The sequence below is a fragment of the Leptinotarsa decemlineata genome, unplaced genomic scaffold (assembly GCF_025532065.1).
Source record: "Leptinotarsa decemlineata unplaced genomic scaffold, Ldec_3_MD MMD2_tig00000251_RagTag_RagTag, whole genome shotgun sequence".
NCBI lineage: Eukaryota > Metazoa > Arthropoda > Insecta > Coleoptera > Chrysomelidae > Leptinotarsa > Leptinotarsa decemlineata.
Window position 1 is genome coordinate 8,550,635 of NW_027412547.1, and position 23,575 is coordinate 8,574,209.

The 23,575-nt window shown below is 32.9% G+C and overlaps 1 protein-coding gene across 2 annotated transcripts in view; it reads left to right on the plus strand.

Moving 5' to 3' along the window:
• Positions 1-5,715: 5,715 nt before the first annotated feature.
• Positions 5,716-23,575, plus strand: part of Cdc27 (cell division cycle protein 27) — a 38,508-nt gene continuing 20,648 nt past the window's right edge. For both annotated transcript variants that reach the window (XR_012465098.1, XM_074173653.1), the window contains exons 1-5: positions 5,716-5,917; positions 5,974-6,049; positions 6,107-6,254; positions 9,306-9,861; positions 15,308-15,585. Coding sequence is in view for 1 of the 2 variants with exons in the window: in XM_074173653.1 (XP_074029754.1) it covers positions 5,894-5,917; positions 5,974-6,049; positions 6,107-6,254; positions 9,306-9,861; positions 15,308-15,585 (1,082 nt within the window). In the remaining variant the exon portion in view is untranslated. The remainder of the gene's footprint in view (positions 5,918-5,973; positions 6,050-6,106; positions 6,255-9,305; positions 9,862-15,307; positions 15,586-23,575) is intronic.

The window sequence follows — 23,575 nt, forward strand, 5'->3', positions numbered from 1 at the left end:
CGAAGAATTCAAGCATAAACATAGAGCTGTTCTCTATTGCTTGTACCAGAATCACAATTGTTCATACTGTCATTTTGAAGTCAACCACTAATAGTAAATGTTTTTGTTGTCACTGATTGAGCAGGACAGCGAATAACTTTTGGCAGGAATGACCCAATCTGAGGTATTTTCTGGCTTCTGGCGCGCATGTATTCAAAACATATTCGTCTGTGATTCAAATACATTCATTCTGGCGTTGAAACTATGACGTCACATCAACTATGATCTGTAACATATTCATCATGATTCAAAACTAGCGTGAAGTTGGTTTTGAAACGGAATGTGACATTACATTACGTCAGTTTCTGCTTCATTTTGATCGTTATAGTTCATAAAGTGCTTTACATTTTTCATTAAATACATTGTAAGGATGTATAAAATTAAGCTGGAAAATTCTGGAAAATTATTACTTACATAAATCCGACTATAATTGAGTTGGAGAAAATTGAAAAGTTTTTTCGAATTTGACATCTGACACAAATTGAATCATTCCATTCTGGCGAAACTTATTATTAATGACGTAACTACGAATCCTTTTTTGAATACACTTCCATCGTAAATGTCATTAATATGATTTGTCGTTAGGAATCACACGTTAAAAGGTAAGACCTCGTTAGTCCTTAGCTCGCACAAGTTTCGACTTCTGAGGGTTGTTGTTCGTAGAGGTGCGATAGCTGGTTAACGAAGGAAACATATTTTAAACATGCAATTAAAATGCCATTCCAAAATTCAAACAAACCTAATGAACTATAAATTCAAAATGAATTCTGAATATATAGAAATGAAATAAAACATTGTTCTAAGTTTACAGTAAAAATCACGGTTAAATCTAATGAGGTATATTCAAATACTGTACAACTACCTACTGTATTATCGATGTCTATTGAGTGATTCTACTGCGCATTGCGAGTGATTTATAATTCGAATGATAATTCGATTATGCAAACAATTCGATCACTAATAACACTGTCACTAAACAATAGTGACAGTGATAATTAAAAAAGTACTGGAGGATAGAGAAACTAAAAAAGTTATAGATTTAATATAAAAGAGTACTCAATCGATCAATAACACATACGAAAGCATAAAAGGGTCACAAAAAACAAAATATTATTTTTCTTCAATTCAGGATTGTAACTGTGAATTCACAGTAATAACTATGAATTTTCAGTTATAGGTGTGAATTCTCAGTTACAACTGTGAATTATAATTTTCCAAGTTTCAGTTGCACTAGTTGAATTTAACTTCAGCTAGGTTTGATTGCAGGTTAGTTTTTGTTTCGTTAACAATCATATTTTAAATAAATTTGCAAAAAATGTAACAGACCGACTTATTAGACACATAGGATAGATATCAACTATTTGCCAAGATGCAGTTAGTTTTCATTCAGTTTTGAATCCCACTTTGACATTGATAACAAATAAATATTTAGTTATTTAGAACAGATTCACTTGTTAACTTTTGAATCAACTGAAATACGAGATCGTCTATTTCCATTGTTCGCAAATCTGGTGGTACCGCACGAATTGCTAACTTGCTTTGGATACCAATAATTTTTTTAATCATTTCGCTTTTATGGGTTGATTATATTAATAAAAAGTTTTTTTTAACGTTGGCAATGAAATGACAATTTTATTACAGGTTTTTAAATTCATATCAATCAGACTGTATTTTGTATTTCATTCTTGTTTGAAATTTTAAAATAATAATTCAGTTCATAAGTAGAACATAACATAAGCCTCTTTTCTAGGCTTGGCACGACATACGTATTTTTTCTATGTTGGCTCCCCTGTATACTTGACATTATAGTGTTGATGTTGATAGTTTGTTCTTATTAAAAATGTTTAGCAAATACTGTTCGAGTACAAAATCCCTATAGATATTTCAGGGCTTATTTCCATATTTATTTATGAGCGCCAAGTTTTCGTGTTGGAATCTCCAACTGGTTGACTAGTGGGAGCGGTATGTGTTAAAAAAGGTTACCGGGCGCAGCCAAGCTTGTCTGAACTTCGCAAAATGAGACACAAGTTGATAACCGGAACGTTCAGTGTTGAAAAGTACCTGAGTCAATAAAAAAAAATAGAAAATGGTAATGACATAATATGAATATTTTTACTCGTCGATGTTTTTGCCCAACTAGGTAAATCTTCGAACTCCACAGACTCTATCCAGGCCACTCTGTCAAGAGCATGATAGGAACTGCAAAAACTGCAATTACAATAACTATTTGGTTAAGGAGGTTTTTTGGGTCATTGACCAATTGTTACTCTTACCACAACAAAATCATCGTAGTATTTTGAAGTTTACCAGGTTTTAGAAAAGCGTGCTCTATATCTAACCGGTTTTTGAGTCGAACCACAATAGCGATGATTTTGGAAACACCAAAGCCCATTACAATAAGTTTGAAAAAAAAATGACAGCTGTCAACGACACACTATTTGCATTGAAATTGAAGTACTCTGAGGTGTTTTCTGGCGTTTAATCGTATTTGAGCGTGTATTCAAAAACGATTCGTAGTTACGTCAATAATAAGATTCGCCAGAATGGAATGATTCAATTTGTGTTAGATGTTAAATTCAATAAAAAAAACAAACTTTAAAATTTTATCCAACTCAATTATAATCGTATTTGTGCAAGTAATAATTTTCCAGCTTTTTTTTTATACATTCTTGCAACGTATTTCATGAAAAGTGTTCAGCACTTTATAAAATATAACGAGCAAAATGAAGCAGAACTGACGAAACGTAATGTCAAATTCCGTTTCAAAACTAACCCCACGCTAGTTTAGAATCATAACCGAGAATACCTACCACAGAGAAGCGACAAAGACGGCCATTTTGAGTCCCTTTTTCGTAGACGCATGCGTCGACTTGGTTGTCTCCACGTCATTCTCGGGCTTAGTTGTCTTCATTAGTCTGTGAGCACTGAGCAAACATAATGAGGTAGGTGGTTGGTTACAAAAGGTACCTACCTAACTCGGTATACATTAAAATTAAGCAAGAGTTTTTAGGAGATAATTAGTTTTGAAGAATACATCGTGAGAGAAACAATAGAAAATTCAGCAATATTTAAGGCACTTGAAATTAAAATTAAAACAATGCTCGAATAGGACAAGCGATGTGTGATATCTATAGATGAGATGGCTTTAAAATCCATTTTTTTTGATACAGGATGTGATGAAATTATTGATTTCGAAGATATTGGAGAGGCAAATAAGAGGAACTCCATATGTAGAAATGTTCTCGTTATTATGGCTAGAGGACTTTATTCTCCCTGGAAACAACCGATTGCTTTTTTTTCATTGAATCACAGCTACCAGCAAAAAATCTACGTGATATTTTGGATAAGTGCATTTCTAAATTATCCAATATAGGTCTGCATGTTGATGGCATTGTGAGTGACATGGGCTCTAACTTTTATGAATTGTCAAAGTTATTAGGGGTCACTTCAGAAGAATCTGAATTTGAGCTCGGTGGTAAAAAAACTTGTTTATATTTTTGTTCCAAGTCATTTGATAAAAGCCACTAGAAACAATTTTTTAAAACATTCATTTTATTTTGAAGGCAAAAGTACATCTTGGTCTTTTGTGCGCTCTTTTTATGAGCAAGACATAGGGCAATTTTATAGATTCACCAAATCTTACCAAATCGCATATTAATCCAAACAATTTTGAAAAAATGAAAGTGAGTCTAGCAACACAAGTTCTAAGCCGTACAGTTACCAGTGGAATGAATGCATTCGTGGCAATGAACTTATTCCTGCTTCTTCTTTTGGTACAATTTAAGTAATAGATATATTCAATAACCTTTTTGATTTGTTGAATTCGTGTTCTTTACGACATCCCTATAAATACAAAAACGTTTTTGAAGCTTCGAAATTCCAGTTACATTTTTTTGAAGAGGCTCTATCGTTTTTGAAAAATCTTGAAATTTTCAATTCAGAGGACAAAAATGTCACAAATCGAGTCAAATTTAGAAAATGCTGGATTATTTCCATGAATAGTGTAATTAAAATATGAGATAAGCTTTCCAAATTAAATTATAAATATTTAAAAACGAGACGACTCAATTCAGATTGTCTTGAACATTTTTTTGGTGCTGTAAGACAACAATGCGGAAATAATGTTAATGCGACCCCCATACAATTTCAAAGGGCATTCCGGAAGTTGTTTTGCCAAAATTATTTTCATTCCAATCATATGAATTGTAAAAATGATTTAGATGATTTATTAATCAGTATACAATCCACAAACGTGAATGATATATTTATATCAGATGAGAATCACTTTTCTCCAGCCCTTGCCCTTCCGGATTATGATTATAAAAATGAAGATGTATGTACTCAGAATTAATTCATTTAAGTTTGTGGATACATTTTAAAAAAAGCTCTTCAAGTTCATACATGTTATGGATGTAAATCGTCTGTTAAGCTATTTTAAAGCTTATACTAGGGAAAAAAAAACATGTTTGAAAATTTGCGCTCACCACCAGATGAATTCATTAATTTTATATAGCAGTTAGAATGTTTATTTAACAATCGATTTACAGAAATTTCTACTGGGGGAGCAGTTTCGAATATATTATTCAACCTAATGAAGGATGTATATTTTCTTCATCCCCGTAAAAATTTTCCAAAAATGTACATAATTAAGCTATTCATAAGAATGAAATTTTTTTATAGTATCAAATATACTAATAGAGATGTCAATAATACCAACGGTAAAACTGTAAAAAGGAAACTCAAGATTCTGTCACATTTTTAAATTAAGAGGTTTTGATAAAATATCTTATTTCATTATTTTTTCATTCGGAACCTCACCTAATTAGAACCCTCAGATTGTATTGATGTTGTTAATGAAAGTTTAAGTTAGGATTACATAAAATAACAAAAGTCACTTCTATTCATCTTTAGTGGACTTATTTATTTCAGAGGATATAAAATGATTATATAATATAAGCATTATTCTATTATCATAACTTTATTTTAATTTTCTATCTAATGAATTGGATTCACAAAAAAGAGTAATTTAATTTATTTCTTAAAAGCTAATTCATCATAAATAATAATAAGTTGGCAACATAATTGAATATTCCCTATTATTACTGCGAAAGTTGATCAATTAGCAATATAAAAATTGAATGGAGTAAGATTCCCTTCACACTATAATTTTATATTTCACAATGAGCCCACGTACTATACTAGAACGTAATAGTATGTATTTTTATTAGTGTATATCGCTGAGAGGTCATTTTTCTCAGTGAATCATATTGTTTATCACTCAAAATCTTCAGTTTGGAGTTAGGACACCGAACATCAAAGGATCCGACGTTAATGTCGCTTCTCTGTGGTAGGTATTCTCGGATCATAATGAATACGTTTCAAATCATAGTTGATATGACGTCATGGTTTCAACGCCAGAATGAATGTATTTGAATCACAGACGAATACGTTTTGAATACATGAGCGCCAGATAACACCTCTAGTAAACTAGTATGAACTCTCGATGTGATGGTTATTTTGTTGTTTGTGATTTGCAACAAAAATGTAAATATTTGGATAAGCATGAATGAGCCTGAATGCAGCCTATAGTATCATTCACTGTGTGCTCCGGGTGTTCCGGGCGAAAACTCGAAAGTTGCTAATGGATAATGACAAATGAAAAGTGACAAAATATTACGGAATGACACTGAAAACAAACAAAAACAGTAATGGATGTCGACCATCGTTTCTGTCAAATAAATACAATAAGAAATCATTAAAAAAGTCGATTGTTAATTTTTTCACAACCATGTATTGCCCAAATCACACGAAATAATGGTTACAAAGTGACAATACTCTATTAGAATTAGAAACGATGATTGTTCAAGAACCTGTTCAGGTAAATTATTATTTTACCATCAAATTTCCCAATGAAGATATAATTTTTTCTTTTAGGCTGCCATTTGGCACTGTTTGAATCATTACGATTATGCGGATGCTATATTTTTATCAGAACGTCTGTATAATGAAGGTAAAGTGATAATTCGTATAAATTGTTCAGGAGTTATTTGTTTACATTTTTTTGTAGTTAAAACGGATGAAAGTCTTTTTCTGCTGGCTACAGCTTACTTCAGGAATGGTCAGATAGCTCATGCTTATCACACTCTCAAAGATAGGTCAGGTAGCTCGTCCCAATGTAGATATTTATTTGGAATTTGTGCATATGAACTGGAAAAGTAGGTATAAAGTTATATTTAATTATCTGTGCTCTTGTGAACTTCCAAATTTATTTATTCTGACACACCAATCGAAACTTCTTAGATTTACTTTTGCAGGTAAGGCCCTTCAGCGGTTCTGGTTATTAAAACTTGTAAATGGAACCTGCTTTATCTTCATATTCATTTCTTGCATTTTTAGCCTATCCGCTTAGCCAATATTCTGCTTCCTGACACATATACAAACATGCTTAATACACTAGAGTAACAGATCCATGTGAAGTAGGTGTGGACACCCAACACAACCATGAGAACAGAATTGTTTGGTGACATTCTTAAAAGAATGGAATGGGCCAATCTGGTAGTTTTCCATAAAATCTGAAAGTCGTCTTACGGCCCAGGTATCCAGTGTTGATTTAGCAAAAGATAAAGTGATGTCATTGATAACTTTCTGGTTCTGTGAAACCACTTGCGCACCCCCTTTCAAGGATCGAGAGAGTCAGCAGCGTCATTATCTTCCAGATAAGTGAAGCTAGGAGTCAGATCATAGACAACTATGTCGAGTCTTCTCATTGAGGAGAGTTTTATTTGGCTGTTTGATACCAACTTGGATGTTGAGGAAATTTTCAATGATTTATGTGTGATGTTGGTTTCTGGTGGTCTGCCCAAACATACATCTATGGCTTAGATCTCTGCCTGAAATCAGTCCTAAGGGACCCTAGGCAAGTTGATATCTCTGTCCTGGGTCAATGCCAAAACTTAAAGGTGTTTTCGATCCTTCAGGAAACCAGCAACTTTCTGCTCTTAGTATTTCCTCATTCTAGAAAATCCAATCTTTCCACTCAGGATTAGGACTTTATAAGGTAGGTCATAGTTGTGTGCACATTTCTGTGTGATGTCCATCTAGTAGCTCCACAAATATATGAAGAGAAGTCAGGTATACAGACATCTGCTTCCTCTGTTGTGAAAATTGTCCAACCTTCTTTAGAGAGTTTTACATGCTACACTTTCTGAAGTGCTTCTGCATTAGCTTAGAGGTGTGTCAACAATGTCAACAGACACCATATGTAGGCGGATAGTATCCCGCCCTGGTGGGACCAACTCTTGGTGACCTTGAACCCAATGGCATCGTGTTGAATGGTTGTAGTAGCTGTTCTGTTAATGAGAGTGATATATTTATATTTGGTCAGTACTGGTTGATTTAATGCCTGTTTCATCCAGAGCACATTCAATAGATCCTGATAGTGTATTGTCAATGCTCCTTTGATATTTAGGGATATGGCTTCTATAATCTGCATTGTTGAGGGATTGGGTGAATTTCTCTACAAGGTTATGTATTTCTTAACTTTGTGAATTTGTCAGTTGGATAAACATACGAGGGATATGTTCATAAAATGACCTTCCTGATAAGTCCATCCAATATCCATCCAAACTCCCTTCAGGTGTTGAGATAATTGGTCATACAGGGTGTGGATCTTCATGTATATTTATCGCCAGTATATTTACCTTCAGTCGTGCTGTAAATAACAATTTGATGAAGAGAGTTAATAAATGCCTGAATGTTAAGGGAAATGTCTTCGAACATATTTTGGAATAGATTTTGTATTATGTGTGAAAAGACAATGCAATATTTTTGAATTACCGCTCTTTTATGAAATATTTATAAATAGGTTTCAAAAAACTGTTTTTCCAATAATCTGGACAGATCGACGATTTGAAGTAAATATTGAATATCATGGGAATTGGTTCGACCAGGGTAAAAATATATTTTTTGATTAGGAATAGCGGAATTCCATCAGGACCTGTAGACAATTTTCCAGGTAATGACGTGACTAGATCGATTATTTCTTTAATATCAACGCTATAACTACATATATCAACCGTCTTACTAAATTTATATTCTGGAATTTGCTTAACTGTTTCATCACTGTAGACTGATGAGAAATATTCTGCAAAAAGATTCACAATATCATCACTATTTTCACTGACAAAGTCATCATAATACATTTTAGATGGTAAGGAGTGTGATTTTTTTTATTATTAATTTAATTCCAGAAGCTTCTAGGATTATTGTTGATGTTATTCTCTATTTTATTTATGTATGCTTGATGGCAAGTGTTTCTCAAAGTTTTGCACTTATCTCTCAAATAACAAAATTCTTCATATTTATAAAAATTTCAATTTTTGTATTCTCTGTGAACCGATTTCTTCTTGAAAACTAATTTTTTTCAGCTCAGAATTGGGAAAGTAGAAGCTTTATATTTTTTTAGTGGAACAAAGTACTCCGGAGCTGTATAGAGAATATTGTAAAAATTTGTAACTACAATATTTAAATCCTCATCCTTCAGTATTTTGGTACATTTTCATACTGCTTACCAGTTTTTTGGGTATATAGCCTTCTGAAAAATAAAAAAAACTAAATCAATAGAGAATCAATTCAGCAGATTCTCCATTGATTAAGCTTTGTTTATTTTTCAGATTTTGGAAAGTTATATACCCAAAAATACAGTGTGAAGTATTGAGTCCTCAACAAAAAAATGTCTTTCAATATATATAAACATTTTTCAATTCATTATTTAAATCTGAAATCCTGCCTTCAGTAAAAACCATGATGGCAAATTAATAGCTCTAAGAAACTTTGTGTAACTGTTCAAAATGAAGGTTTTGTAGCTCGTAGTGTTATGGTGGACATGCGCATGTTTGAAAGGAAACATAATTTTATGGGGGAATCACTCGAGAGCAGAATAGTTAGTGTATTTCAGTAAAACCGAGAAACGGTATAACTAGAAGTGTTGGAAAAATGACATGATTTTCATTTGACAAAGCACTTGAAAAAAACTTGTATTTGCCAATTTTCAGGATATAAATCCTATTATTTCTCAAAATACAGCTAACCGACGGTCATCATGCTGTACCCTGTATATACATAAATGTACTTTATTGCTGAAAGTCAACCTTTCTAATAATCGTTTCCTCATACTCAATTGAAATTTCATGAGAGCCTGATAACAAAAAAATATCTTCAATTGTTATATTTCACTTTCAAGAATTATCTCTGTTAACACTTTCCAGGTATGCAGAAGCTGAGGCTTCTATACTAGAAAACTCTATATCAGGAAATACTTTGGAAGATGAAGATCTTATAAAAGAGTTTGGAGAACAAGCTAGCTTTGCCTTGATGCTTCTTGGAAAAATAGCTGCCAAAACTGAACGCAAGACTAGAGCAATAGAGGCATGGAAAAAAGCATTGAAGATAAATCCTTTTTTATGGTCATGCTTTGAGTGCTTGTGTAAAATTGGTGATAAACCTAATCCCCAAAATATCTTCCAAATATATAACATGGAAAACATCTCAATGTGCCAAGGCAGCAGCATTAGTAATATAGAAAGTGTTATTATAACAAATAATACCTCAGTTCCAGACAGTCAGGAGACATTTGTAAATACTCCATCTCCCCTATTCAGTAATTTTAATCCAAATATTAATATTGCCAATCCAAAGCAACTGTATACCCCTGAAGAAAGTCCGTTAGCACAGCCATTGAGTATGTCTGGATTTTGGCCCCTGTCGTCAGTTCCAACTACCAGATATAAATCTTTAAAATCTAGAGTGGACTCATGTACCAGCGTGAGTATACCTTTTTTTATTTTCCGATTCATATAATGTAAAATTCATAATTTCCATTTCTGAATGAATTGATTAGAATAAAACAACATCTGCCTTTCTCTACTAATCTTTTTTGCTTTCTACTTCTTCATTCTCAAACAAAAAAATGTGGTTATTTTATTTCCTCCTTTGTTTGGAAGTTTCTTACACATTGATTTACAACTTTGAAGCCACGTGTCCCATTAAAAACAAAAAAATAAAAAAAACCATTGGAAATGAATGGGGGGTAACAAATGAAATAAAAAAATCATCTAAAGATTTAAAACAATGACATTACCTAAGAAAACAATTTCCAACACTTGATCTTGAGTATAAATTTGACAAAAAACAACATAAAAACCTCTTGTTAAGTACGAAAAATCAATTTTACATCAATAAAATTCAAAATTCATCAAACAAAAGTAAGTCTACTTGGCAGATTATAAATGAGCTCAATGGAAAAAAAAAACAAAAACACGTCCCAATAAAATTACATAATGAAATTATTGAAGAACCATCAATTTTATAAAATATATTTAATGATTATTTTGTAAACATACCAAAGGAAACAATATACAATAATCGAATTGAATATCCACAAAATAATTTTCAAACAGAGAGTATGTTTGTTCAATATGTTTCTGAGATAGATGTTCTCAATGTTATAAAATATAAAATCAAAAATAAGCCCTCCTGTTGTTGTGATGGAATTTCAGCTGTAATATTAAAAAAAATTGCAGAATATATAGTTAAACCTCTAACTCACGTGATTAATAAGTCTCTTGAGGACGGGATATTCCCAACAAAATTGAAAACTTCATTAGTGTCTCCTATTTTAAAGAACGGTAATCCATCTGACATAGCTAATTATAGATCAATCACTATTCCATCAGTAATATCAAAAGTAATTGAATATGTGGTTCTAAATCAACTGGTATCATTTTTAGAGAGGAACAAAGTTATTATGGATAATCATCATGGTTTTCGTAGCCAATACTCTACTACAACAGCAATTATCTCCTTCTATGAGAAAGTATTAATAGCTACCGAGAAGGGTGAAAATCCAACAGGAATATTTTGTGATTTAAGTCGAGCTTTTGATTGTGTTCAACACGAAACTCTGCTTGATATGTTATATAAATTTGGTATAAGAGGTAAAATTCATGGCTGGTTTAGCTCGTATCTGAAAGGACGGAAACAAATTGTAAAAATCTCTCATTGTGGTAAAAAATCTCGGTCATCTCCTCAAAGGAATGACATTGGGGTACCTCAAGGCTCCATTCTGGGACCAATACTATTCGTCTTATATATTAATGAGCTACCGCTGATCTTAACTGATGCATTCACTACATTGTATGCAGATGACTCAATGCTACTTTTTACAGGAGAAAACTCTGAAATTCTGAAAACAAAAATTAACACCACAATGCACAACTTTTCAGTCTGGTCTTCTGATATGTCTCTTCTTTTTAATACAAGCAAAACAAATTGTGTAACTTTTCATACTCATCAAAACAAAAACGTACCGCCATTGAATATCAACATTAATAACACATGCATTAATAGTACTGAAAGTGTTAATGTTCTTGGAATTTTTTTGGACGAAGACTTATCATTTCAAACTCACTGCCTACAGCTTTCTAAGACACTGAACTCAAAATGTTACCAAATCAGAAATCTTAGATATACATTGAATTTGAATCATCTCCGTTCATTCTATTTTGCAGAAGTTCAATCAAGAATTAACTATGGTATTGCAGTCTGGGGTGGATCAGCATATGCACAAAATGTTTTTCTGGCTCAAAAGCGCATTATTAGATGTATTGCTAGAGTCTCATTTAACCATAGTTGTCGTGACCTTTTCAAAAACATGAGGATTTTAACAGTTAGTGGTATTTTCATTTTAGAACTTTTGAAGAATATACACAAAGCTCGTGACGACCATATGCGTGTAGATGAACTACACAATTATGATACTAGACAGAAAGGCAAATATTGCGTTCCCTTCAGACACTTAAATATTAGCTTAAATTCACCTACTGTACTTGGCTTAAGACTCTATAATCGACTTCCACAAAGAAATAGATCCTTTTCAAACCAGAAATTTCTTATTGAAGTGAAAAAGATACTAATTGATCTGTGTCCCTACTCCCTAGAAGATTATTATGAACAACCTGTAAACATGTATTATTTCACTATCCTATGTTAATTGTATTTTGTCTGCAATCTTTGTTATGCATGTACATAATTTGTTTTATTTTTTCATTTCACTCACTGTACTTTGTTGTATGTCTATATGTTTTTTGACTTGTCCTATAGCTGAATTTGCTCGAATGGATAAATGAAGAATTGAATTGAATTACATTTTTTTTCAATGATGGAGAGGTAAAAAGCCAAAAATTTTTTTCCCAAGAAGCTATTTGCATCATGAAAAAAATCTTTTTTCAATTGAAAGAATTTATCTTCGGTAGTGTCCTTGCAGGTTTCACTATGAAATAATAATACTCCTACAGATTTTTTTTTAATAAGTGGCATACTTCTCAAATTTAAACTTAATTCAATAAACCCCTGTTAACATCCAGTTCCTCACTTTTGTTAGATATTGGTTGTATATTCAATAACATCAATGAGACTCTGATCTTCGACCTTTTTTATATGATTCTTGAGAATCATATATTCTTGTAAGGGAAAATATATTATCAGTCCCATGCATATACAGGATGTTTCATATTCAATCTTCACCATTGGGATCTCGGAAACTATGAGAGATACAAAGGCGGTTAAATTGGAGCAAAGTTGCGTTTGTTCTTATGGGCGCTACATTGTATTCTTTCTGCTTTGAATAGAACCAGATTTTACTTTTTCAATGATGTATCATAAGTTATCATTCTTTTTCGAAAAATTGGAGATATTGAAAAAAATTAATTCTTTATATCTTGAAAGACGACAACCACATCGAACTAAGTTCAAGTTATTGAATTAAAATCTCACCGAGTTTGTTTCGTTTGAAAAGCCAATGAAAAAATACGGAGACAGAATCAACAATCAAAATTTGATAAATGAGGTGTGTATGAGGTAAATTAGACATTGTGTCCTTTTCAATGAAAATAAAACTTTAAACGAATAACAATAATTAACTAAAATGTAAAGACAAAAGTAAATCACAGCAAATGATCAAAATGCTGGCCTTGTTCATGATAACACAACTGTGCCCTTCTTGGAATATTATTTACTGCACGATTAATTTCCCTTCTCCTCAATCTTCTGAACTCTCTAACAGTGCTGTGTTGAAGGTCCTCAATATTTCGATATTCCCTCTGACCATAAAGTCTTTTCAGCGTACTCCATAAAAATGTATCCATAACACTTAAGTCTGGAGACCTTGCTGGCCACCTCATCGGCCCATTATTCCCCATCCATTCATCACCAAACCTTTCAGTCAGGTAATTTGATACTCATTTGGTAGTTGGAGCACCATCATGTTGAAACCAGATGTTGTTATAGTTAGCCAAAGGTAGATCATCCATATAGTCTTCGAAAATCGACGTTAAAATCTGGTGATAGGTTTCTCCATTCAGAATTCCGTCAAATAAATGAGGACCCAAAATTCTATCTTTGTAAATTTCTGCCCACACGTTAATACTAAATCGCACTCGAGGTCGAATTTCTCGGAACTGCCTGAGGTTTTTTATGCTCCAAATCAGGTCTTCTTATTAGCCAATTACAAAATTCTAATCGCCTTTCGGGATCACCTGAATGCAATTTTTGAGATATGTGTATTTTGTACACATACAAACTGCTTTTTTGGAGATGTTTCCAAGCACTCATATGACAAATATTCATTTCCGAGGAAATTTGACGTGTAAATTTACCCGGGTTCATGTTTACCTGCAAACTATTAATTTTTATTGAAAAGGACGCAATGTCTAACTTACCTCATACATACCTCATTTATCAAATTTTCTTTAGTTTCCTGTTTCAGTTTCAAATGAACAAAACTCGGTGAGATTTTGATCCAATAACTTGAACATAGTTCGATGTGGTTGTCGTCTTTCAGGATACAAGTTTTAATACATTTCCGATGTCCTAACACTATTTCTATCGTATTTGTAATAAATTTGCATCATATTTCTTTTTTCTTCATTCTTGAAAACAATTTTTTGCCAAAAATTCAATGACTTTTACAATAACAAAATGCCATTAAGTGTAACAAATTGGAAGTCAAATTTAGAAATATCAAAGTCAAAGCCTATTATACGAAATAATTTTTTTCAATATCTCCAATTTTTCGAAAAAGAATGATAACTTTTGATACGTCATTGAAAAGATAAAATACGGTTCTATTCAAAACAGAAAGAATCCAATGTGTCGCCCATAAGAAAAAATAAAGTTGATTATGGTGGCCGGAAGACGAAACATCGGATAGAAAATCTGAAAACACCATTATGTAGCAGCCATGTTGGCTGACAGTGTAGAAGGTACTTCAGATTCCATTGGACCAAGGCCTACCAGCCCGGATTTCATTCTCTTCAACCAGTACTCTTTATGTTTATTATTAATCTATTTCCTAATCTCATCTCCTACCAAAGATGTGGTACCCCACAGCTGTTCAGTGTCAAGCATAGTCATTTGTATAAAAACATAGCCTTTCATGACCGAAGAAATGATTAAAGAAAACAAAATCCGGGCTACTAGGCTATGGTATAATATAACCGCTAACTCACCTTCTTACTTGGGGCTAAAATTTTAATACAAACTGCCCGACTCATTGAAAACTACCGATAGAATTCAGGTTTTCGAAACCATCCTTAAAAGGTTTTTATTAGAACATCATTTTTATACTATAGATGAATTTCTCAATCTTTCGTAATTTTATTTATCTATCACATTAATTTAATGAAGCTGGAGTTGAATGAAGTTGATATGTTTTGTATGCATATGACAATCTTTCCAGTATGTTTTTGTTAAGTTTACTCTAAGTATTATTTTATGTATATGTACAAATGCTATTTGACCTATCCTATAACTTTGTAAGTTCTACAGAATGAATAGTGATTTGATTTGATTTGGTCGAATGGAACCTAAAATCCCAAACGTTTCGTCTGCTACTGTGGTCTACATCATCAGTGGTATGACAATAATAATAATCGCCTTTATTTCTCACATAAATTGTGCACTTCATATTTATGACAAAGAGCTGATAAACAGAAGAAAAGGACGGAGTCAATTTAGAGGGCGCAGTCAATTTATAGTATGAATTGGTACACTCTTGCTTTTCTCAATATTGCAAGGTGTTAAAAAAGGGGAAGATTCTAGAGTGCCACCAAAGTCATTGTTGAGGTGGATTTGCACCTTGCCTTATGTAGCATATAAAAGTCCAATCCACAATGGATATACTTAATTCAAACTGTATTTGATTTTCTTTCAGAGTCCTCAACCAAGTTTTGGCCAACTTTTTGACATTGAAAGTGAATACACAGGAACACCAGGAATGATGTCTCCTCCAACACTAACAGAATCTAATAATCATCACCAGTCTCTTGCCAAGAGAGTGAGAGCACAAGTTGACCAATTCATAGGTCGCAAGGAGTCTATATTTCAGAATTGTAAGCCGGTCTTCAGCCAGTCAACCAATGTCACAGTGATGAAAACACCCACCATACCTCTTGCTGGACAGCCTGGACAAAATGTTAGACGAAGTTCAAGGTTTGTTTATTGAATTTGTTCAATGTGTTTTTATTCCTATCCATTATTTTCAAAATATGCATTGAAATGGTTACAGTTTAGTAAAAAGAAATGGCCCTGAAAATAGTGATATGAATGTGGAAAAGCCATAGCAGTAAACTGTAGTATATTCTATTTTTGTTGATATACTAATTATTTCAAATTAGACTACCAGCATATTGGTGTGAACAATAAGAAGGAAAATATGGTGAATTGGTTTATTTTTCATTGGTATATTTCTAAAATTCAATATCTAATATCAATATGGGAAATGACAACAAATTTCTTATTGAAACCAATGAACCTTTTTCCTGAAGTACGAAAAATCACTCACTGGCAGCGTTAGTAGTTCGGTAGGGACAAACACTGCCTAATTCTCATATAAATATATGGTAAAGTACAATTAAAAAAGAATTTTTTTAACAGAAGAAAATGTTCCTGAAGCAAATTTAAAATTTGCAACTGTAAAGGATAACAATGATGTAACATTAAAACGTTGGCTTGCATGCCGCAATTTAAAAGTAACTAAATAAAAAAAGGTAATTAATAGACAGGTTAGTATACAGACTCTAGTAAAAGAGTAGCGGTAGATTCGAACTGTAGTAAAAGAAATTTAAAATAAATATGAAATATGTATGTTGACCCTCATTCGACCCAGCAACTGATGCTCCTACTGTTAAATATCCAGTCAATCCACAACAAGGTCGATGATTTATTTATTTTCTTAGAAAGCCAGAATTTTCCTGAATTAGTCCTTTCGACTGAACACTGGCTCAAAACAGGTGAGCCCTTTCACATCCCAGGATACTTATTGATTTCAAAATTTTGTCGAACAGATCTCTCACATGGTGGAACCTTAATTTTATTCAAAACCTCTCAGGATGGACCATCCTTCATTAATATTGACATATATAATGCACTGCTTTTGGAAAAAACATTTGAGTTTTGCATTACATATTGCTCAGTTTTTAAACTATACGTAATTTCCGTCTATGGGGCTCCGTCATCAGACATACATCTGTTCTTAAAACACTTGGAATCTGTACTTTGCCAGCTATCAAATAAATCATTGATTATTCTTGCAGGGGATTTCAATATCAACTTTGATGACTCACGCTCCAGGAACTCCTTATTGTTATCTAGCCTCCCTACCTCGTTCAACTTAATTATGCATGTCAACTGTCATACTCGTACCTCTCATTACTCTTCCTCAATAATTGACTATATTTGCAGTAATTTGGATCTCACAAACACTGATTGCTTTGTTATTCCTTCTGGGCTATCAGATCATGACGCTGTAGCATTCGCTTCGATATTCCCTTTCAAAACTGTCAATAAAAGTGAAAAAGTGGGTCGTCTATTCAGTAAGCATAACTATAATAGATTTTATCAACGCTGTGAGCAAACTTATTTAATACTCACCCTTTTGAGGCGTTCTATAACTGATCATTAGTAAATTTCAACAAATCTTTCCCTGTTCAAAAATTGAAAGTAAGAAATAAAAAACCCTGGTTGACAAAAGCAATTAAAATTTCCGCCAAGAACTTGAGATCCTTACATCATATAAGAACATTTATAGATCCTACCCAAACCTCATTTATGGATTACTATAATAAGTACAGGTCAGTGTACAGAAAAACTATGAAGCTTGCTAAGCAGATCTATTACAAAGAAAGACTGGATAAGGCAGGAAATAAATCAAAAGAAAGCTGGTCCATTATTAATGATTTCAGAAGAATGGCAAATACACGTTCAGTTGAGGTTTGCTAAGACCCCAACTCGCTTGATAATTTTTATTGCTCTGTAGCGGACAAACTCACTAAAAATATATCGTCATCTTTGAATCCTTTACAGTTTCTTTATAATGTCAACATATCTGATAGTTTCTTCTTTTATGAAACCAACCCCGACGAATTAATAGTGGTTCTCAAGGACATCAAAAACAAGAATTGCAGGAGTGTAGATGACATTTCTATTAAAATATTGAAAAATCTACCATTTTCAACTTTGGATGTCTTATCACATCTTATCAATCTGTCTTTTCAATCTGGAGAGTTCCCATCGTTCCTAAAGACTTCTCTCATAATCCCCCTCCATAAGGGTGGACCTACTGATGATCCTTCCAATTTCAGGCCTATAGCACTTATTCCTGCTCTTGCAAAAATCATAGAAAAACTGGTCAAAATAAAAATGTTATCGTTTTGTAATGCCAATAACATTCTTACTCCTCACCAATTCGGTTTCCAAGAAAATAAGGGTACTAATGATGCAATGTTCTCCCTTCTAGAAACAGTTGATTCCCATTGTAATGCCAATGAATCGCTGGCTGCAATTTTCTGCGACCTATCGAAAGCATTCGACTGTGTCAACCACGAGATACTTCTGAATAAATTGCAGAAGTATGGTTTCTGAGGCATCACCCTTCAGTGGTTCCACTCATACTTATTGGGACGCAAACAAATAGTCGAAACATCTAAATACTCTGCTGAACATTCCATTAAATGTGGAGTGCCGCAAGGCTCGATCCTTGGCCCAATTCTATTTCTCATCTATATAAATGACTTAGCTTTCATAGATATATCAGCCACCATCACCCTCTTTGCTGACGACACCACCTTATTATGGCACAACACAGATAACACCATTCTGCATGAGATCATCTCGGAAGACATAAAAAAAATTGAAGAATGGTGTGACTGTGATAAATTATCTTTCAACATCAAAAAAATCAGCATCCTTAATATTCGCTGCACTTTACCTGAGATCTGCCTTGGTAACGAAATCTTAGAAAGTATACATACTTATAAATTTCTTGGGCTGAATATAGATGATAAATTGAAGTTCCAAGACTATACAATAAACCTAAGCAAAAAGCTTGCCTCAGGCTGCTACGCGCTTAGAGTCATCTCGACTGAATTAGGCTATTCCCATTCAAGAACAGCCTATTCTGCTCTTATAGATTCACATATTAGATCCGGAATCGCCTTCTGGGGAGTCTGTTCCAGAGACTTATTTCATATGATCTTTGTCCTTCAAAAAAAAACTGTCCGTTACATGTGCAAGGCTGCTTCCCGGGTTACTTGCAAACCTATTTTCAAAGCTCACATTATTTTAACTGTACTCTCCGTATACATTTTGGAAACAATCTGTTCAATAAAGAAACACCATTTGTCTAGGGTGAATCACACTCCTCCTCACAACACCCGAAGTCACATTAGGAATCAAACTGTTTAATCATCTGCCAGCTAAAATAAAAGAAATCAATACTTACATTAAATTCAGAAAAGAGGTCAAAAGGCTTCTGTTTGATGGGGTCTATTACTCAGTTCAGGAATATTTTGATGATATTTTTGTCTCCTGATTCACTCGATAACCAATATTTTCTCGTTTAGCATATTATTTTATTATTTTTTATATATTCTACTTTATTTATATATTTCTTCTTGTATTGTTGTTTGTATTTTCAGACTTTGTCTATAAGATGTATTTTCTTCAGACAATAATAATAATAATAATATTTATTTTGAGTCGCTAAGAAAATTTACATTTTATGGACCAGTCAGTTAATAAAATACAAACTACATACAATAATACAAACTACAATTAAATATAACAATTTCAAGTTACAAGAAAATACATTTCTCAGTTGCTATTTTAGTAAAATCGTCAATACTATAAAGACAATGCTCAGTCAGTATGTTTTTCAATTTGTACTTAAATATTTTAAACGATAAGTTGCGAAAATGGATGGGTAGGGCATTGAAAAGGTAAGTTTCCACTTTTTGCGTCTTTTGCAACCTCAATTGTGGTTTTATCAGATTGTTCTTTGACCTGGTGTCATGGGCGTGAACATCAGAATGAGCTGAATACTCATTAATATATTTCCTGACATATAGTAATTTTTCATATACAATGACGGCATATAAAGTCATGATTTTCAGAGCTGTATATTTGATTGATTGATGTATGAGTGAAATATGTATCAAATAAGATGGTAATGAAATAAATTTAATTGAATATAATAAATGAATATAATTCAATAAACGATTGAGGTTATATATTATTCTAATCAATGGTAATTAACTCTGAAAAATTTACTATTCATTTCATGTTTTTAGAGCATACATATGAATATTCATTTATTTTTTGCACTGTTAAATCCACTCTCCTCGAAGCATGTATCCATTTCTTACATCTAATCTCATTTATATGAGGTTTTATAAATGGTATAAGAAAACACATTTTCTTCCGGATATCGATTACCTGACGTTCAATTCGCAAAACAGCAATGCTTTGTTGGCATTATACTAGCACAAAATAATTTTCTATATCAGATTTATATTTTTAAATAATAAATTAATATTACGTAAATAACACTGTTTTACATGTGAGTAGTTTATGTTTGTCCCTGCTACTAGTGCTGCTTCTCGTAACACATTCGCTGTACTATTCTCAGGAGAAAGGCTCATTAAATAACTTCAAAACAAAATTATGACGTGTATATTCAAGTTAAACTACAAGGAGCCTACAATCAACTTATATAAACCAAAAAACTATTAGATTTGTCATCCTCACATAAATTCAAATTATGTACCTTCATTCATTTGGTCAAAAATAAGCTCAACATCCAAATCTAACTTTCAAAATCAATGGTGACCAACACAATCATTCGACAAGATAACTATACAATCGAAAATTAATGGAAATGAAAACAAATATTGGGCAAAATTCGATATATTATAAAGGTACGAGATAACAAATGCATTAAAAAAAATGATATACAAAAATTCCTAATTGATTTGAAAAAAAAATGTATTGCTTCAAAACTGTATATATGTATACTGCTGCCAGAGTGAGTCGTGGTCGGTGGAAGCCCATCCCTTAAGATGTGCAGTAGATGTGTAGAAATTTGTTATCAGTCTGTGAGATTATTCGAGTCGTAAACATCCAAATTTAGGACCGTATTCAGTTAGTGACCGACCCAAAATTTACGCAGATACGATTTCTCCCATCAGCCATGACTCAGTCCGATAGCTGTACATGTGTGTGTATGTACATATGTGTTATATATGTGTATGCATAGATATATTCTCTGATGTGTGCATTTAAGTGTATGTTGATGATCATCTTCAATCATCTATTTTTTTCTAAGTTTCAGTTCTGATTCATCTTTATTTTTGTGGTCTGTTTGTACTTTTTATGTTATAATTTTGAATTATTGTGTTTTCCCGAACAAAGCAACTCAGGACATATGTTCATAGGATTTTTTTTCTTAAACGACCTAACGAATCGCCCTCAGAAGTTTTATACCACACAGTATTTTATCATCATTTTATCATCATGAACATTGTATGTTTCTTGGGAAAAATAAATCGTTACTATGAGGTGTTCTCTAACAAACTAGATGAATTTCAAGCTGGTACTGTTTTCCTGAAAGGATTTGTCTATTTTTCATAATTCAAGTTAGATTTCACCATCTCATTCCTTTTGCAAACGGATAAAACTGATAGGGAATGTTGGTACTCTATAAATATTTCATAAAAAAACATGTAACTACTATTTATTTCAATACAAAGTTAAACGTTCCTTCGTGCTTAAGATTTTGTACAGTATGAGAAAGGTAAAGCATATATTTTTGTTCTCATTTTGAAAATTATGGTAAAAAAATTGAAACATTAATATGTTTTCATTTATATGAGATAAGTGCATAATAATAGTAATGAAATATAAATTACCAAACATTTTTTTAAAACAGACCTTGAAATACCCACTTGGAATTTTGAAACTTTGTCAATGAAATTCTGTTACTTATAGTAATGCACAATTTTGCCCTATTTTAACTACCTCTATATTTCCTTTATTTTCCGAGATCCTAAAAGTTCAACAACAATTTTTAGCATATTTCATCAACCAAGTTAGCGTCATCAGCAGATTAACTATTCTATAGTACAATTAATAGTAGGCACTAAATTGTCAGAAATATTATTGCATTAAAACGAAAACAATGGTGTCAAGGGTGTGATTCCATATTCAGGGTGTTTCCTGTTTATTAGAAGAAGTGTGGCTACTTGTAAGAGACAACATGTGGTTCATGCACAACAGGGCTCCAGCTCGTCAGCATCTCGACATCATCTACCCTAATCGCTGGATTGGATGTGCAGGATCCCAAAATTGGCCAGCTCGTAGTACTGATATAAATCCTCTGGAGTTATCTGAAAGCTCATTTACTTTAAGGTCGAAATTGTTCATTATTAACTTTTGATTTTCATTTTATGTTGTCCATGGATAGTTTTTAGAAGTGATTTTTTTTCTCGGAAATGAAGCTTGATATGAAGAAAACACAAACGACGAAAAAGTTTTTATTTTCAGTTGCTTAATCTGAATATATGAAAAGCTACAAAAAAATCGGTGATGTTTTTTTCTTCTCAATATTGTTGGCTGTGGTGCCCACTGAGAAGCCACCGGACCTAATAATTTCAATCTAGTTTGGGCTAAATAAGCGCCTTATTACTTCAGATATTCTTGATGGTTTTGCAGATTTCTTCAGTGGTTCTTATATAGTGTCAACATTAAGTGACCATGCGAACAACAGTAGTGATATTCCCAGCTTAGCAATCAAAAACTTTAGTATTGAAGATGTTTATCATACGCTAAAAAAATTAAAGCCTAAATTTACTGCAAGACCTGATCATATTCCAGCATTCATTATTAAAGATTGTGCCTCAGCTCTGGCTGAACCAGTAACGACTCTAATATATGCCTGAAAACATCAACAAAATGTCAAAAGACTGTCCAATTTTCAAAAAAGGAAATAAAAGTAAGATACAAAATTACAGACCAATCTCATCATATGCAACTTTTGTAAAGTGATTGAGATGGTTCTTGAGAAGACAATCTATTGTCATGTCAGCAACATTATTAGCCCCAATCAACATGGTTTCATGAAAGGACGTTCAACCACCACGAATCTTGTAACAATCACTCAATGTATTGCAGAGTGTATTGATTGTCAGTCTCATACTGATGTCATCTACACTGATTTTTCTAAAGTCTTCGACAGACTTGACCATAATATCCTGCTCAACAAGCTTTCGACTTTTGGGTTATCCAATGACTTAATCACCCTCTTCAAATCGTATTTTTATAACCGTAAGCAGTACGTCCAACTCAATGGCCTCAAGTCTATCGAATATATAGCCACATCTGGTGTACCACAAGGATTAAATCTAGGACCCCTACTATTCAATATGTTCATTAATGTTCGGAGCTGAGATTGATGTCAATTTCCTTTTATACGCAGATGACTTGAAACTCTATTACAATATAACATGTTCTAATGATTGCAAACGTCTCGCCCTGAATTTAAATCGCGTTGCTACATGGTGTCGAAAGAATAATCTATCTCTCAACATATCCAAATGTAATTTAATGTCTTACTCACAGAAAACCAACCTGAATTTACACAACTACGTCATAAACAATCAAGTTCTGAGGCGTCCTGACACACTCACTGATCTAGGTGTTACTTTTGATTCATCCCTCTCTTTCAATAAACATATTGACACTACTCTAACAGCAGCTTATCGCATGTATGGATTCTCAGTTAGAAATACAAAAGACTTCGAAAAAGCTTCAACATTGAAATTACTTTATTTCATTTTTGTTCGATCTAGGCTGGAATATGCATCTGTCGTGTGGAGTCCATACTATCAGGTTCATATAAATCAATTAGAAGCCCTACAGAGGCGATTCCTAAACTATATGTCCCTTAAACTTGAAGGCACGTATCCTACTGTAGGAATACCCTATTATGATTTGCTTGTAACTCACAATTTTTGTAGTCTCGGGGGAAGGCGTAAATATTATTCATTTCTTTTTTTATTCAAGGTCATAAGCAATATCATCACCTACTCTCAACTGTTACATATGTTTGATTTTTGGGTTCCTAGACGGTCAACTAGGAATAGTGTCA